Source organism: Salvelinus alpinus, chromosome 17, assembly GCF_045679555.1.
Source record: "Salvelinus alpinus chromosome 17, SLU_Salpinus.1, whole genome shotgun sequence".
NCBI lineage: Eukaryota > Metazoa > Chordata > Actinopteri > Salmoniformes > Salmonidae > Salvelinus > Salvelinus alpinus.
In genome coordinates this window covers 1,233,922-1,250,779 of record NC_092102.1, presented here as the reverse complement: position 1 = coordinate 1,250,779, position 16,858 = coordinate 1,233,922, and the positions used below count along the sequence as shown (strand labels likewise).

At 41.1% G+C, this 16,858-nt stretch overlaps 1 protein-coding gene across 1 annotated transcript in view; it reads right to left on the bottom strand.

The window, feature by feature from the left end:
- Nucleotides 1-68: 68 nt before the first annotated feature.
- LOC139541928 (BTB/POZ domain-containing protein KCTD5-like) overlaps nt 69-16,858 on the bottom strand; it is a 46,531-nt gene continuing 29,741 nt past the window's right edge. Inside the window, exons 2-6 of the mRNA XM_071346830.1 lie at nt 16,658-16,766; nt 16,414-16,505; nt 11,097-11,192; nt 7,066-7,191; nt 69-2,431 (exon numbers count right to left, since the gene is read on the bottom strand). Coding sequence (XP_071202931.1) covers nt 2,402-2,431; nt 7,066-7,191; nt 11,097-11,192; nt 16,414-16,505; nt 16,658-16,766 — 453 coding nt within the window. The 3' untranslated portion in view covers nt 69-2,401. The remainder of the gene's footprint in view (nt 2,432-7,065; nt 7,192-11,096; nt 11,193-16,413; nt 16,506-16,657; nt 16,767-16,858) is intronic.

Below are 16,858 nucleotides of genomic sequence, written 5' to 3'. Positions count from 1 at the left end.
ATCTTACAAAAAAAATATCCTGAGTGCGCTGCTACAAATTGCATTAAAATACACACAAATACCAAATGTGAAAGACAAACCATTTTATTGGACTTATCCTATGCAAGACCATAAATCTATCCCAGTAACATTAGTTATTTTAAACATTGCATAAAAACATGGTATTAGTCAGAAGTGACTGATGTAGTGATGACAGCATGATAATCTTTGATATCAACAGCATCATCATTCTGATAAAGGAATAAATAAATTCCATCTACTCTGGAATAATAGGCCGAAATGTGACCGTCTTCAATCATGCATTGCAGTGTTCTGTGATGAAGTAACCAGCTGACTCATAATATACTGGGAACTTGACTGGATACTTTGGTGCACAAAATAATTGTTATTTCTCCATGGCATGTAGTCTAGCAGTGAGAAGCAGGATGCTGCTGAGGAAGTAGTGCAGCCAGCTTATACAGGTCAGACTAAAGTACACAGACTGCTAAGGTTAAGATGGAACCAAGCAAACTAAACCTAAAAATAATCTCACTGCAACAAACCTCATTAGACCAAAACTAGTGTCATCGAGCTGCCTGAGCTAGTCACCATTCCACTGATAATCACTATCACAAAAAAAAAAGTCCCAAATTAAAAATCTCACAATTTGGGCAGTACCATTTAAATTTACATAGTCTGTCCTCAAGAGATTACTTGCACTTTAACATTGAAGTGGTAGCAAACCACTTTGAAATGTATATGATATGTAAACATAAGTTAACAGTAACTATTAACATGCGTTTAAAATTAATCTGGAGTGGGGAGTGCTTGTTTTCTTTGCTCCAGTCAAAACAAGTCAGTATCTGTTAAGGTATGTGAGGGTGTGCAAGATCTCTGGAAGGCTTCAGAATACTATAGCAAATGTAAACATAGCCTAGCGCCGGCAAAACACCCGCCCTTATTTGATTGAACTTCTTTGCAGATTTAATAATTTCCACTTTATAAGCCCTTGTGTGTATATAAAAAAAAAAAAAAAACATGCATCCATCCAATAACCTTTAATTATATAAAATGATTACGTGAAAAGAATGTGGGTGTGTGTGAAAGGAGTTATGTCTGTGTCCTGCTGCACTAAGTGTGCCTGCAGCTAGAAATGTAGTTGTTTTATCCCGACACTGAAAGTGAATGTGTAAGCTGCACATAAGACATTGTATTTGGTCGTCACTGCATGGGAAAAGGCAACACTATCAAAAGTTAGAAGTGAATGAAATATCGAACAGAGCAATGCCACATCTCAGGCCAGAAACAACTCACTGTATATATTAAAAATAAATGTAAAAAAAGTCCTGAAATGCAGTATTTCCCCTTAACAGTGTTGCAGGATAAGGAAAGCATTGGGCACAGTGTTCCTCCTATTGTAGAGCTTGAAACGCTGTATGAAGTCTACACAATACAAAATGCCTCAAAGAATGTGTAGCCTTGGAAGACAAACACATCTTTGTACAACTTAACAGTCAACGTCTGAGCCAAGGTATATTTCCTCTTATTGGATATCAAAAAGACGTTCCAGGTGTCTTCTAACTAAAACAGATATTGAGCATCAACAACTGAAATCCTGATTTACAAATCTTAATATGCAGAGACCTCTGTACAAACATCTCAAAACTCAAGTCAACATAATTTAATTGTCAAGACTTTCTAGCTTGTAATATCCAGTACAACAACGTACATTTGTAGTTGTGTTTAACTATACAGTGTACAAAACGTGCAGTTCGAGTTAAATATGAATATTGGAATTTTTAGATTATGTACATCAAAAAACCTAAGGATATTAAAAGATATTCCTTCACCGTTACCATCCCAAAAAAATATTAGCAAACCCCAACCTTTCCCTAAAATATCTTACCCCCAAATAAAGACTTTATTAAACTAAATGTACCCTGTAAAAATACAGAGGATAAACCAGTTAAGGAAGTATTAAACTTGTTTGAAACCTAAATTAATTTCCCTCTAAAAAATATTTTAATCTACTGACAGTACAGGTTTAAACTTGATAATATAGATAGACCATCATGATCCCTTAAGATTCCCTTGAGTTAGAAGGTGTAAGAAAAACTCAAAAGTAGCCCCTGAGTGAATCATTGGCCGTGTATGACCATGTTTTATAGCATAAAATATTTAAATGATTATAATTCATAATTTGTTGGAAAACAACTTGTCACTAATTCAAAAAAATCCAGTTTAACTGTACAGGCACACAAAGTCTGTAAACAGACTTATTTACATAATAAAATATAAAATGGAGTAAAAACAAACAAAATGTAAGTCCCTCTCGACTAATGTCTTCTCTGTTGAGTGAAAGGGTCTTCCTCGTCAATGATATGTTTGCATCGTTATACCTGGAGCTTGTAATACTGATCCGTCACATTCGGGATCCCCTCTCCTGAAGAATCTGCAAATGCAAAAGGAATTAAAAATCAGTTAAATGTTAAAATAAAATGTAAAAACATATTCCTGCAATTACCTAACTGTAAATAAGAAACTATACTACAGCAGGCTCATCGCTAAATATGACGGGCATACAGTATGTTAGAAGTAATTAATGTGATCTTTAAGTCTGGTATCTGCGAATGGGTCACACACACACAGGAGTAGAGGGAAAGGATATGTTTCTGGGTTTTCTAAGCTAACCACACCATCCATGCCAGCAATATAAAGCAAATACACTGAGTGTACAAAACATTAAGGACACCTGCTCTTTCCATGACTGACCAGGTGAAAGCTATGATCCCTTATTTATGTCACTTGTTGAATCCACTTAATCAAAGTAGTTGAAGGGGAGTAGACAAGTTAAAGAAGGATTTTTAAGCCTGGAGACAGATTGTGTGCCATACAGAGGGTGATGGGCAAGACAAAAGATTTAAGTGCCTTTGAACGGGGTATGGTAGTATGTGCCAGGCGCACCGGTTTGTGTCAAGAACTGCAACGCTGCTGGGTTTTTCCACACTCAACAGTTTCCCGTGTCTCTCAAGAATAGTCCACCACCCAAAGGACATCCAGCCAACTTGACACAACTGTGGGAAGCATTGGAGTCAACATGGGCCAGCATCCCTGTGGAACGCTTTAGACACCTTGCCCCGACGAATTGAGGCTGTTCTGATGGCAAAAAGGGCTGTAACTCAATATTACGAAGGTTTTCCTAATGTTCGGTATGATCAGTGTATTTGCACATGCTAAATGAAAAGCTTGACAGGTGTAGTCAACCTTGGTCCTAAAGAGTGTGTTGAACCAGACGATGTCAGAGGAAGGCCCTAAAAATTGTCAAAGACTCCAACCACCCTAGTCATAGACTGTTCTCTCTGCTACCGCACAGCAAGCGGTACCGGAGTGCCAAGTCTAGGTCCAAGAGGCTTCTAAACAGCTTCTACCCCCAAGCCATAAGACTCCTGAACAGCTAATGAAATGGCTACCCAGACTATTTGCATTGCCCCCCGCCCACTTCTACTCTGTTATTATCTATGCATAGTCACTTTAATAGCTCTACCTACATGTACATATTACCTCGACACCAGTGCCCCCACACATTGACTCTGTACCCCCTGTATATAGCCCGGCTATTGTCATTTACTACTGCTCTTTAATTATTTGCAATTCTTTTTTTGTTGGTATTTTCTTAAAACTGCATTGTTGGTTAAGGGCTTGTAAGTAAACATTTCACTGTAAGGTCTACACCTGTTGTATTCAGAGCAGGTGACAAAATAACATTTGATTTTAAAGACGAAGTGACTGAAAGCCTGACAGGACCAAAATCCCAGACACAATCCTCTCATGGACCAGGGTTACAAGCACCAGGGTTACAAGCACCAGGGTTACAAGCACCAGGGTTACAAGCACCAGGGTTACAAGCACCAGGGCAAAGGCGCATGGTGGAGTTATGGAAAGAAAAAGGTAAGAATACGAGAGTCGAAAGAAAGGAGGGGCAGGAGTTAGGAGGGCAGCAGAGCTGAGCTCTCACCGTTGAGTCATAAGTGCTCAACCCTAATCAGAGTCATTCATTTCATAATCCGTCTCTTCATCTTCACTCTGAGCAACATGCAGCATGCAAATGGCACAGGAAGAAGACAAGTCTTTACAAGAACGAAAATGAATGGGGAGAAAATGTCAAGGGTAAAGTTGGGGGGGGGGGGGGGGGGACACAACATATGGGGTTGTGTAAATGTTACAAAAACATTCACCTTCCAACTAACTAACTAACTAACATCAGTCCAATGAAGACTCTCCGACTGGGGATGCATCACTAACCAGGTTTCCATCCAATCATTCCATGCAAATGAATTACCTGATGCATAAAAACTCACAACAGGGCTGACGGAAACAGCAGATATGTGTAAAATTTCCCATTGTCGACAAAACATTCTAGACAAAGTGGGATAATATTTTGGTCGGTGAAATAGTTTTTTGTGACAATTGCGGTATTAAAATAAACCATCATGTATAAGTAAACTTGAAGTCGCGCAATGATATGTTAGGTTGTACTACCAATACCACATGGAAAAGCATTAAGAGTTTACATGCAGATTAAATAAGGTATGATGAACTTCATGGTGGTTAAGTGATGAGCTTGATGCAAATTTTCTAATAAATATTGGAGGGTATTATTTGAATGCTGGTGACATGATCAATGTTTGGCTGCCAATTACAAATTATATTGCTCTTATCCATCCCTCATCATATAACCTACCCTGTTCACTTTATCAGTGAACTGTGGTCAAGAGTGCATGCACCAATTTTTTACGCAGTTTTTAGAAAACTTGCACTAAAATCTGTCACCAATTGGATAGAAACCTAGCTACTGACTACTATTACACCTTTTGGACTTGATTCTCAAAAGGTGTTCACTCACAGTTCTAGCCTCCAACACTCTACTCAACAAACTGGATGTAGTCTATCACAGAGCCATCCGTTTTGTCACCAAAGCCCCATACACTACCCACCACTGCGACCTGTACGCTCTCGTTGGTTGGCCCTCGCTTCATACTAGTCGCTAAACCCACTGGCTACAGGTTATCTACAAGTCTCTGCTAGGTAAAGCCCCACCTTATCTCGGCTCACTGGTCACCATAGCAGCACCCACTCGTAGCACGCGCTCCAGCAGGTATATCTCACTGGTCACCCCCAAAGCCAATTCCCCCTTTGGTCGCCTTTCCTTCCAGTTCTTTGCTGCCCATAACTGGAACAAACTGCAAAAATCACTGAAGCTGGAGACTCATATCTCCCTCACTAGCTTTAAGCACCAGCTGTCAGAGCAGCTCACAGATCACTGCACCTGTACATAGCCCATCTGTAAACAGCACATCTACCTACCTCATCCCTATACTGTATTTATTTATCTTGCTCCTTTGCATCCCAGTATCTCTACTTGCACATTCATCTTCTGCACATCTACCATTCCAGTGTTTAATTGCTATATTGTAATTACTTCGCCATCACGGCCTATTTATTGCCTTAACTCCCTCATTTGCACTCACTGTATATAGACTTTGTTTCATTTTTTCAACTGTATGTTTTGTTTATTCCATGTGTAACTCTGTGTTGTTGTATGTGTCGAATTGCTATGCTTTATCTTGGCCAGGTCGCAAATGAGAACTTGTTCTCAACTAGCCTACCTAGTTAAATAAAGGTGCGCACTATCCGGAGCGCACTAAACAATGCACCATGGTTCACACAAAAATGGCGGTCTTGGTCAGATTCCATTTGTACCATGGTACGGTTAGCTGCAGGTGTGAATGCAGTCTTGACCAAACAGAGGAAAATAACCAGAGGCGTGCAGTAGGCCGATTATTGGTTGTTTGACTAAGCATTTGATGAAATGCAAGCAGAAGCCCATCATAACTTAATATTTCTGAAACATTGTAAGTAGCACTGCATTTATGGGCGCATCTGATGCAGATTAGGGAAGACTGGAGCTATAGCCTTCAAGTAAGATTCACTTGCAATCGAGCCGATATGCCTTCTCTCATTGCCTGCCTGCCTGCCTGCCCACCTCCCCATTTATCTCAGAGAGGCTATTGTGCCATTTTCTCCGACATGTTGTTGGAAGACCAAAGCGAAAGTCATATGAAGTTTGGGGACACACAACTAAGTTTTGCTTCTTGATAGTCAGACGGATTTAACGTTAGAATTTTTCTCCAATAAACAAATTACTTGCATGAACACGTGTTTTCTTTGGTGGGGCATTTTAGTTTGTTTGATATTTGGCAATATGAAACCAAACGAACCAAAATGGAAAAAAATACAACAACAAATAATCTAACTGATTCGAACTATAGCTCAAAACTGTGTGAAAACACCCTTAAAAATCGCAGCCTATTTGCACGAATTCAATAGAATTACCAAATCTGGGACTAGAAGGAGCCTGATGAAAATAAGTGAGTGAAGCATGCCCTGGAGGACTGGGCACACATGGGGACCTGCAGATGGGACTAGTAATTCCCACAACTAGGCCTGCTACTTTGATCCAAAAGCCCTCAGAGAATGAACTTCCCCACTAATAGTCCCAGTAATCCTCAAGCCCATGTTCAAGGTCCTGCTAACATGGATATTTGATTTTGGGGGGGTTCGGTCTAAGGTCAAATCTAACATTACGTCAATCTTGTAATACTGGAAAAATGCACTTAGGCCTGAGTGTCGTCTGACTGATAACTTTACACTAAAACAGAACTGTCCTTTTGATTTAGACACAAAATTGTTGAAAGTAAATGTTAACTGCTATGAAAAAGGACTTTGCTTGATTCAATGAAGGCTAATTCAATCGCTAACCTAACTAATTGACCAATGTGTTATACTTTTCAGAAAATACAAAAACTCGCATTTATCAATGTATTACTCTGTGCAGCAGTCCAAACCCATCTTCTTTCAAATTGACTCCTCTATGAGCGTTTACGTCAGCAAACCAGGGCCATTTATCACTGTCCCATAGAAGCAGGGTTAGTAAATGTGGTACATTTAGACATCCAGAACAAGCCACTATTCAGACAAGCTTGTCATGGAATTCTCACTTAACTGACTGCCGGTGTTCACACTCACCTTGGCTTTCTCACTGGGCTCACTGTTTGTGCCATATGATTGGTTGTGCAGCTCCTTGGAGACCACACAAAGGAACTCAGATTGGTCTTCGTTTCCATAGTTATAAGAGGAGCCAATGCTGACCAGCTGGGGGGGGTGAGAGGAGAGAGAGAGAGAGCACACAGAAATAATTAGCTTCAGATACAAAATGAGAACAGAAAGTGGGTTACAGTGTACTTAGATAACAGAAATGTGATGAGTTTGAACAGTAATAAAAAGCATTAGATAATAGGTAGAAAACATGACAGAGCTTGAAACAGTTCAGAACACAAAATGTGAATTGGCTATAGGCTTCGGTAATATACCGTACACCGGGGTATTTGGAATTAGCCACTAGATGGTTTTCAAAACTATTTTAAGTTTTTTTTATAATAATAAATGTGAATATTTGTAGCTACATTTAAGTAAATACCTGCAGTCAACTTGTGCGATACGTTAGGCGATAAAGATTGCGTTCTTCATTTCACCGGTCACAACTTTTCATTATGAAGCTTACTGGTAGTACCCAATCACATGGCGTTTGTTTACAAGCAACCAATGAAGAGAGACCTGAGCATTGTGAGTCACTCACTGTTGTGCAGCCAGGTGATCTAGTTACAGTATGGAATTCACAACTAAAATGTCAGAGTGCACCCATCAGACCAACTCCTTGAATTGCCAACTCCTGTCACCTAATTTATATAATATTAAGTGAGTACTGTATTTATACTTGGAATATCATTTTACAACAGGAAACGTTCACAAATAGCTGGAGTGGGTCTTTAAAGGGTTAACTTTTTAAAGGACAAATAAAACTTACAGGGAAAACAAATTGTTAAACAAACATGCAGACGGTGAGGTGATGTCATGCAAATCAACGCGGAGTACTTCGGCCTACAAAATACATATGACAATGTCAGACAAACAACTGTTCCTCCTCTTAGTCGAATGCTATTAACTTGTGTTCAGCCAGTCAGTATGTGTACAGTACAGTTTACTCTGTGGGTGTGCATGTCTCGACATGCACAGCCTCATTAGCCACTTCTGCAGGAGCCGTGTTGTTCCCAAGAGATGTCTCACACAGGAGGCAAGAGTATTAAGCTACTCTATATTGATGCTAAATGTTATAGCTACTGTACCAAGTACAACCAGTCTCAGTTCTCACCCATCGCGATACCCATTCAAGTCCAATGATATGGTCAAAACCTCAACCTCACTTGAACCCAAATACGTCTTAAAGTGCAGTCAACTTGCAGATCACTTGTTTTCTGAGGTAACTTCGAATAAGCATTCATACACCAAAGACCGCTGCACCACTCGGCAGCCTAAGGCACTGCATCTCAGTACTAGAGGCGTCATTACAGATCCTGGTTCGACTACAGGCGGAATTGCAAATGGCCGTGATTGGGAGTCCCATAGGGCGACACACAATTGGCCCAGCGTCGTTCGGGTTTGGCCGGGGTAGGCGTCATTGTAAATAATCATTTGTTCTTAACTGACTTGCCTAGTAAAAATAAAGTTTTATTTAAATTTTTTAAGTACATTAATTAAAAAAACGTGATTCAAGAACCTTTCTCAACCAATCTAGCGTGGATGATCCGTGGACATAGCAAGAGTATTTAGAAACCTGAAGGCAGCCCAGGATCGGGTTCAGTAGCACAGATTGAAGAAAAAGATCAGAAAAGGGTGTGAAACTGGGCGGTACTATCTGAACTTCTCCAATAAAAAAAAAAACGTCTTCATTTTCTGTTGGAAAACGTGCCATAATGAACAACCCAGGACTGAGTGGCTCTGAATGAGGAGTAATTGGTTACATATCCCCAGACGACTAGGCTCACTGCTGCTGAGCCTTAAGCTTAGGTCAAGTATGTGTTTTAAGGGGTTTCCCGTCTGACCCTCGTAAGACTATTAGTAACATTCCAGCTGTCTGGGAGATCCAGTGATCCTCTCCCCACAGGGACAGGGGCGACTCAATCAGTGCTTACCCACTCACACACTTGCAGTCCAAATTATTTCAAGAGCGTTTAAGTGCTTGACCAAAATGACAAATTTGAATCTGGAAAACTAAGTGCTTTGGAACGTACCACTAACAGAATCCATGTTTAAACTACAATGTATAGCCTAATCAGGCTTCAATGTGTTCCTTCACTCGTCAACTAGCATACAGTGTATTCAGAAAGTATTCAGACCCCTTGACTTTTTCCACATTGTTACATTGCAGCCTTGTTTAAAAATTACATTTCCCCCCTTAATCTACACACAATAGCAAAACAAAAAAAACGGTTTAGAATTTTTTGCAAATATATAAAAAAGCAAATCTGAAATAAATCACATTTACATAAGTATTCAGACCCTTTACTCAGTACTTTGTTTAAGCACCTTCAGCAACAATTACAGTTGAGTCTTCTTGGGTATGAGGCTATAAGCTTGGCACACCTGTATTTGGGGAGTTTCTCCCATTCTTCTCTGCAGATCCTCTCAATCTCTGTCAGGTTGGATGGGGAGCGTTGCGGCACAGCTATTTTCAGGTCTCTCCAGAGATGTTCGATCGGGTTCAAGTCTGGGCCACTCAAGGACATTCAGAGACTTGTCCCAAAGCCACTCCTGCGTCGTCTTGGCTGTGTGCTTAGGGTCATTGTCCTGTTGAAAGGTGAACCTTCACCCCAGTCAGAGGTCCTGAGGGCTCTGGAGAGGTTTTCATCAAGGATCTCTGTACTTTGCTCCGCTCATCTTTACTTCAATCCTGACTAGTCTCCCAGTCCCTGCTGCTGAAAAACATCCTCACAGCATGATGCTGCCACCACCACGCTTCACCGTAGGGATGGTGCCAGGTTTCCTCCAGACGTGACGCTTTGGCATTGTAGGCCAAAGAGTCCAATCTTGGTTTCATCAGACAAGAGAATCTTGTTTCTCATGGTCCGAGAGAGTCTTTAGGGGCCTTTTGGCAAACTCCAAGCGGGCTGTAATGTGCCTCCGATCTCCACAGAGGAACTCTGTCAGAGTGACCTTCGGGTTTTTGGTCACCTCCCTGACCAAGGCCCTTCTCCCGATTGCTCAGTTTGGCTGGGCGGCCAGCTCTAGGAAGTCTTGGTGGTTCCAAACTTCTTCCATTTAATAATGGAGGCCACAGTGTTCTTTGGGATCTGCAATGCTGCAGAAATGTTTTGATGAATTTACCACAGGTGGACTCCAATCAAGTTGTAGGATGATCAAGGATGATCAATGGAAATAGGATTCGCCTGAGCTCAATTTCAAGTCTCATAGCAAAGTGTTTGAATACTTATGTAAATAAGGTATGTCCATTTTGAATGAATAAAAAAAAACATTTTGCTTTGTCATTATGGGGTAGTGTGTGTAGATTGAGGATTTTTTTTATATATTTATATATAGGCTGTAACGTAACAAAATGTGGACAAAAATCCAGGGTTCTGAATACTTTGAATGCACTGTGTTAAAGATTAAACATGGTCCCAAAAACGTCCTCTTAAGACAATACATTGTCAAGACAAACATGTAAATAACAAGGAGTATTACCAGAAAACAAAATGTGAAGGGGGAGGAGATAGACACAAAGGGTGCCGTGTTCACTTGGGTCCTTTGTCGGACAAACAGTACACATCTTAAAATCAACTCAAAATGGCCACCTCGTGTGCATAAAGCTGGGATACACAGAGGCCAAAAGGGTTGTGAATGGGTACATAGGAGACATGCAGTCACCAGCCCAAGGACAGAACATTGTGGGACACACCTTTCCGCTGTGGTTTGGGAAAGTAGAGTCTGCCCCTTTCACAATTCAGCAGAAACTGACTGCTGGGCCCACCCATAACCTATACTGACAAGCTGCAACAACCAATCAGACACAGAGGGATGCCCAGATCACATATAAGACACAGAAGAAAAAAAAGGACTATTTCAAATTAATGGATTGGATTGTTTGGGTGATATGAGGATTACGGGGTGAGGGAAGTACAAATAAAGAACATTTGTCTCCTTGTGGTGGGAGGCAGCGTTACCTGCTCAAACTTCCAGCCGTCTGACATTGTGGACACCATCTGGGTGAGCTCCTCCTCTTGGCACTGCAGCACCCGGTACACATGCTTCACTGGAGCCTGGTGAGAGAGTGAGAGCTTTACCCCGACCCATATGCATTGGGTGTATAACACATTAGGACGTCCACCCATGTTGCTCAAAATGACAAAATAAACATTTAGATAATGCTACTGCATCGAAACAGAACATGCAACTTAAGTAATGAAGCAGCCAATAAAAAGTCATCTTCGAAAATTTGCCAACGTGCACCTCGACACCGGTGCCCCTGCACATTGACTGACCCGGTACCCCCTGCTATTGTTATTTACTGCTGCTCTTTAATTATTTGTTATCGCTTACTTTTTGTTGTTGTTGTATATTCTTAACAGCATTGTAAGTAAGCATTTCACTGTAAGGTCTACACCTGTTGTATTCAGTGCGTGTGACAAATAACATTTGATTTTGATTTGAAAACACCATTCTAAACAGGCAACCGGATATCAGTTCCATATGCAACAACTAGGATGGGTTGCTAATATGACTAGGATTGTGCCTTTGGCTTCTGGACAATGAAATAAAGTTGATATGAAAACCAATAGAACAGGATATAAATGGCATAGCGGTGAGTCCAATAGGGAAGTAAAGGTACATCTGTCTACACAGAAATAGAATCATTCAAAATACTGCAACAGAAAGCATGACCGCCACAAAGGAATCGAGGATCACTAGCTTCTTTAAAAAAAAAAAACTGCTGTGGATTGTTTCAAATCACAATAGACCTAGCTGATTATTCAGCTGCAGCTGTCAGTGAAAAGCATCTAAAATGTGTGAAGATGTGTCTTGATTCTAATTTAAAATGTTGAGACAAAAAGGGGAGGGGTGTGTGGCGAAGATATAGACGAGTCTCTCTCCAGAATGGGTCAGCTGTCTCCCACCAATTCTTGCACATTCATTGGGCGACTCGTATACCCTTGGATCATGTACCATTTTTGGAGTGGAAACATTATTTGCAGAGTTCACAACCTGCTACACTTGTGAGAAACAAGTTTTGGTTTAGTTCATAACCATTTACCAGATTTGTCTATTGTTTGGAGTGGTTCATGTGAGCAATGAGCATGTCTGCTTTCTATGTCCTGATAATGTTGAGGGAGCATGAGTGCCTGAGCACGCATAGAAGTACCTGGCCTGCTGCGCGGAAATGTAGGAAAGTGTTTTTAACATCCATTGCGAACGATATATAAAAAATATATATAAATCCTGGGCCTCCCAAGTGGCACAGCGATCTAAGGAACTACATCGCAGTGCTAGATTCGTTACTACAGCCCCGGGGTCATTCCCAGGCAGTGCCACAACCGGCCGTGGCTGGGAGTCCCATAGTACAGCACACAATTGGCCCAGGGTCGTCTGGGTTAGGGGAGGGTTTGGCCGGGGATGCTTTATTTGGCTCATCGCTCCCTAGCAACTCCTTCTGACGTGCCGAGTGCCTGCAGGCTGAACGGTGTTTCCGCCGACACATTGGTGCGGCTGGCTTCCGGGTTAAGCTGGTGGCTGTTAAGGAGTGTGGGTAGGCAGACGCATGACTCCACCTTCGCCTCTCCTGAGCCCGTTGATCGAGAGAGAAAAAGGGGGGGGGGGGTAAAATACAATACACACAGTCAAAAGTCTGGACACCTACTCATTCAAGGGTTTTAATTTATTTCCACTAGAATAATAGTGAAGACATCAACACTATGAAATAACACATGTAATCATGTACTAAGCAAAAAAAAGTGTTCTTCAAAGTAACCACCCTTTGCCTTGACAGCTTTGCACACTCTTGGCACTCTCAACCAGCTTCACCTGGAATGCTTTTCCAATAGTCTTGAAGGAGTTCCCACATATGCTAAGCACTTGTTGGCTACATTTCCTTCACTCTGCGGTCCAACTCATCCCAAACCATCTCAATTGGTTTGAGATCAGGTGATTGTGGAGGTCAGGTCATCTGATGCAGCACTGCATCACTCTTCTTGGTCAAATAGCCCTTACACAGCCTGGAGGTGTGTTGGCTCAATGTCCTTTCAAAAAGAAATGATTTTCCCACTAAGCGCAAACCAGATGGGATGGCGTATCGCTGCAGAATGCTGTGGTAGCGATGCTGGTAAAGTGTGCCTTGAATTCTAAATAAATCCCTGGCAGGGTCACCAGCAAAGTACCCCCACACCTCCATGCATCACGGTGGGAACCACACGTGGAGATAACCCGTTCACCTACTCTGCGTTACAAAAACGCAGCGGTTGGAACCAAAAAAACATTTATTTATTTTTATTCGCAAATTTGGACTAATCAGACCAAAAGGACATATTTCCACCGGTCTAATGTCCATTGCTCATGTTTCTTGGCCCAAGCAAGTCTCTTCTTATTAGTGTTCTTTAGTAGTGATTTCTTTGCAGCAATTTGACCATGAAGGCCTGATTCATGCAGTCTCCTCTGAACAGTTGATGTCTGTTACTTGAACCCTGAAGCATTTATTTGGGCTGCAACTTCTGAGGCTGGTTACTGGAATGAACTTATCCTCTGCAGCAGAGGTAACTCTGGGTCTTCCTTTCCTGTGGCGGTCCTCTTGAGAGAGACAGTTTCATCATAGCGCTTGATGGTTTTTGTGACCGCACTTGAAGAAATGTTAAAAGTTCTTGAAATGTTCCGGATTGACTGACCTTCATGTCTTAAAGTAATGATGGACTGTCGTTTCTCTTTGCTTATTTGAGCTGTTCCTCCCATAATATGGACTTGGTCATTAACCAAATAGGGCCATCTTCTGTATACCACAACTACCTTGTCACAACACAACTGATTAAGAAGGAAAAATTATTTTAACAAAGCACACCTAATTGAAATTAGGTTAATGGAAATGCATTCTAGCAAAGGGAGGCTACTTTGAAGAATCTAAAATATATTTTGATTGGTTTAACACTTTATTGGTGACTGCATGATTCCATGTGTTATTTCATAGTTTTGATGTCTTCACTACTATTCTACAACGTAGAAAATAGTAAAAATAAAGAAAAACCCTTGAAAGAGTAGGTGTGTCCAAACTTTTGACTGGCACACACACACACACACTTGAAGTCAGAAGTTTACATACACTTAGGTTGGAGTCATTAAAACTTGTTTTTCAACTACTACAAATTTCTTGTTAACTATAGTTTTGGCAAGTCTGTTAGGACATCTACTTTGTGCATGACACAAGTAAAAAAAAAAATCTCAAAAGAAATCAGCCAAAACCTCAACAAAAAAACATTTGTAGACCTCCACAAGTCTGGTTCATTCTTGGGAGCAATTTCCAAATGCCTGAAGGTACCACGTTCATCTGTACAAACAATAGTATGCAAGTATAAACACCATGGGACCACGCAGCCATCATACCCCTCAGGAAGGAGATGTGTTGCCTCCTAGAGATGAACGTACTTGTGCGAAAAGTGCAAATCAATCCCAAAAAAAGAACTGTTTGGCCATAATGACCATCGTTATGTTTGGAGGAAAAAGGGGGACGCTTGCAAGCCGAAGAACACCATCCCAACCGTGAAGCACGGGGGTGGCAGCATCATGTTGTGGGGGTGATTTGCTGCAGGAGGGACTGGTGCATTTCACAAAATAGATGGCATCATGCGGCAGGAAAATTATGTGGATATATTGAAGCAACATCTCAAGACATCAGTCAGGAAGTTAAAGCTTGGTCGCAAATGGGTCTTCCAAATGGACAATGACCCCAAGCATACTTCCAAAGTTGTGGCAAAATGGCTTAAGGACAACAAAGTCATGGTATTGGAGTGGCCATCACAAAGCCCTGACCTCAATCCCATAGAACATTTGTAGGCAGAACTGAAAAAGCGTGTGCGAGCAAGGAGGCCTACAAACCTGACTCAGTTACACCAGCTCTGTCAGGAGGAATGGGCCAAAATTCACCCAACTTATTGTGGGAAGCTTGTGGAAGGCTACCCGAAACGTTTGACCCAAGTTAAACAATTTAAAGGCAATGCTAATAAATACTAATTGAGTGTATGTAAACTTCTGACCCACTGGGAATGTGGTGAAAGAAATAAAAGCTGAAATAAATCATCCTCTACTATTATTCTGACATTTCACATTCTTAAAATTGGCCTATAGTCTGAGTTCCATGCGCTCATTTCTTTAACCACCAATGGATCACAATGTATCAATGTTGACTGAGCTTTGTCATTTTAATACTACATGACAATGATTTTGCGAAATGAATACGTTATTATTGAAATGAAACTGTTCCACGAAAATCATAACTGGCACGCAGAACAGTAGAATAAATTGTAAACTTCCCCAAACTTGAAACTCATGAGCCCCCTATGAAGTTTTTGCCTATAGGCTACTTTGACGGGAGGTAAGACATGACTCATAATATGAAATAAAACATTCAGGTGTAAGTATTTTTTTTTAAATGCACACCGCCTCCCAACTCACATTGTAAAGTAGTGGGTTACACGATGGTATGCTGCTTCCTGCAATTGAATGGGAGGCGCGCTTCAATTACCAGTTGAGAATTAAAAACAGTAGCTCTTTTTAATCACGCACCAAAACGTCTAATACACGATTTCATTAAATTGTTGCGCAATGAAAGTGCTTAAAAAAAAGCACATGTTTTACTCCAGCAAGCAACCAGCTGAGGCACTGCAGGAGAAATCCTGCTCAAAATAGGCTCTGTATGCTGTGCGGGTGTGACAGTTTTGTTGGATAAATAAGACACACACTAAAACACAGGCCAAATTAATTCCACTAAATTATGCAAATTAACCTATAAACCAATAAGCATGATGGTCAAAAGTATTTCCATCGACTGGTATTGCCATCAATTAATAAAAAGCATTATTTTGCAATGGGATTTATTTTCTCCCGGCCCTTTTGGGCAACAGTTTTATTCATCGGCTTTCTTTTTTGCTAGCAATTGAAAGCCAACAGAAACACAGACAGGCGCACAGAGACGCACACAAATACAGGCACACAGAGATACTGAAGCATGGGATGGAGCAGGTGCATTTACTCTAACAGTGGACTCAGCCAAGGTCAGGAACCCCTAAAGAGATAAAATCACAAGATGGCGCTGACAGATAGGAGCTAGAAGCAGAAGTGCCCTAAGCAACTTTGCAGTATTTTGTTTTTTTGTGCACAAGCATTTCACTACACCCGCAAAACATGTGTATGTGAGTGTATGTGACAAATAAAATTGCTACGGGTTTAAAATAAATGAATACAAAATCAATAGAGCGCAATGTGTCAATTGAGAAGTTCACCTACCTGTAAAGTTTTGCAGTCACGTTCCCTGATCTTGTCCTTGAGGAGCTTTATTAATGACGTGATATTGTAGAATTCGGCTTCCTCCAAGACACCTTCAAAAACACACATTTAGAATATATCCAGGCAAAAATGATCAACATACTGAATTGGCCTGCTACAGAGAATACTTGAAAGCTGACATTGGAAACCAACTGCTTCACTGTGCACCTTGGCAGTAATATGCATATCACATGCCCAGTCTTACCTTCCTCAGCCAGGTCCCTGTTGAGCACCAGCTTGCCATGCCTCAGGTAGTTCAGCACCGGCCCAAAGTATGTGGGGTCTCGGTCTATAAGATATGCACCAGTGTCATCCTGAAAATGGAACAGAAAGAAAATAAATTGAGTCACGACTCACAATTCACCGTTGTTGGATGATGAAGACCAAGCTGAGTAAAGAGAGGAAA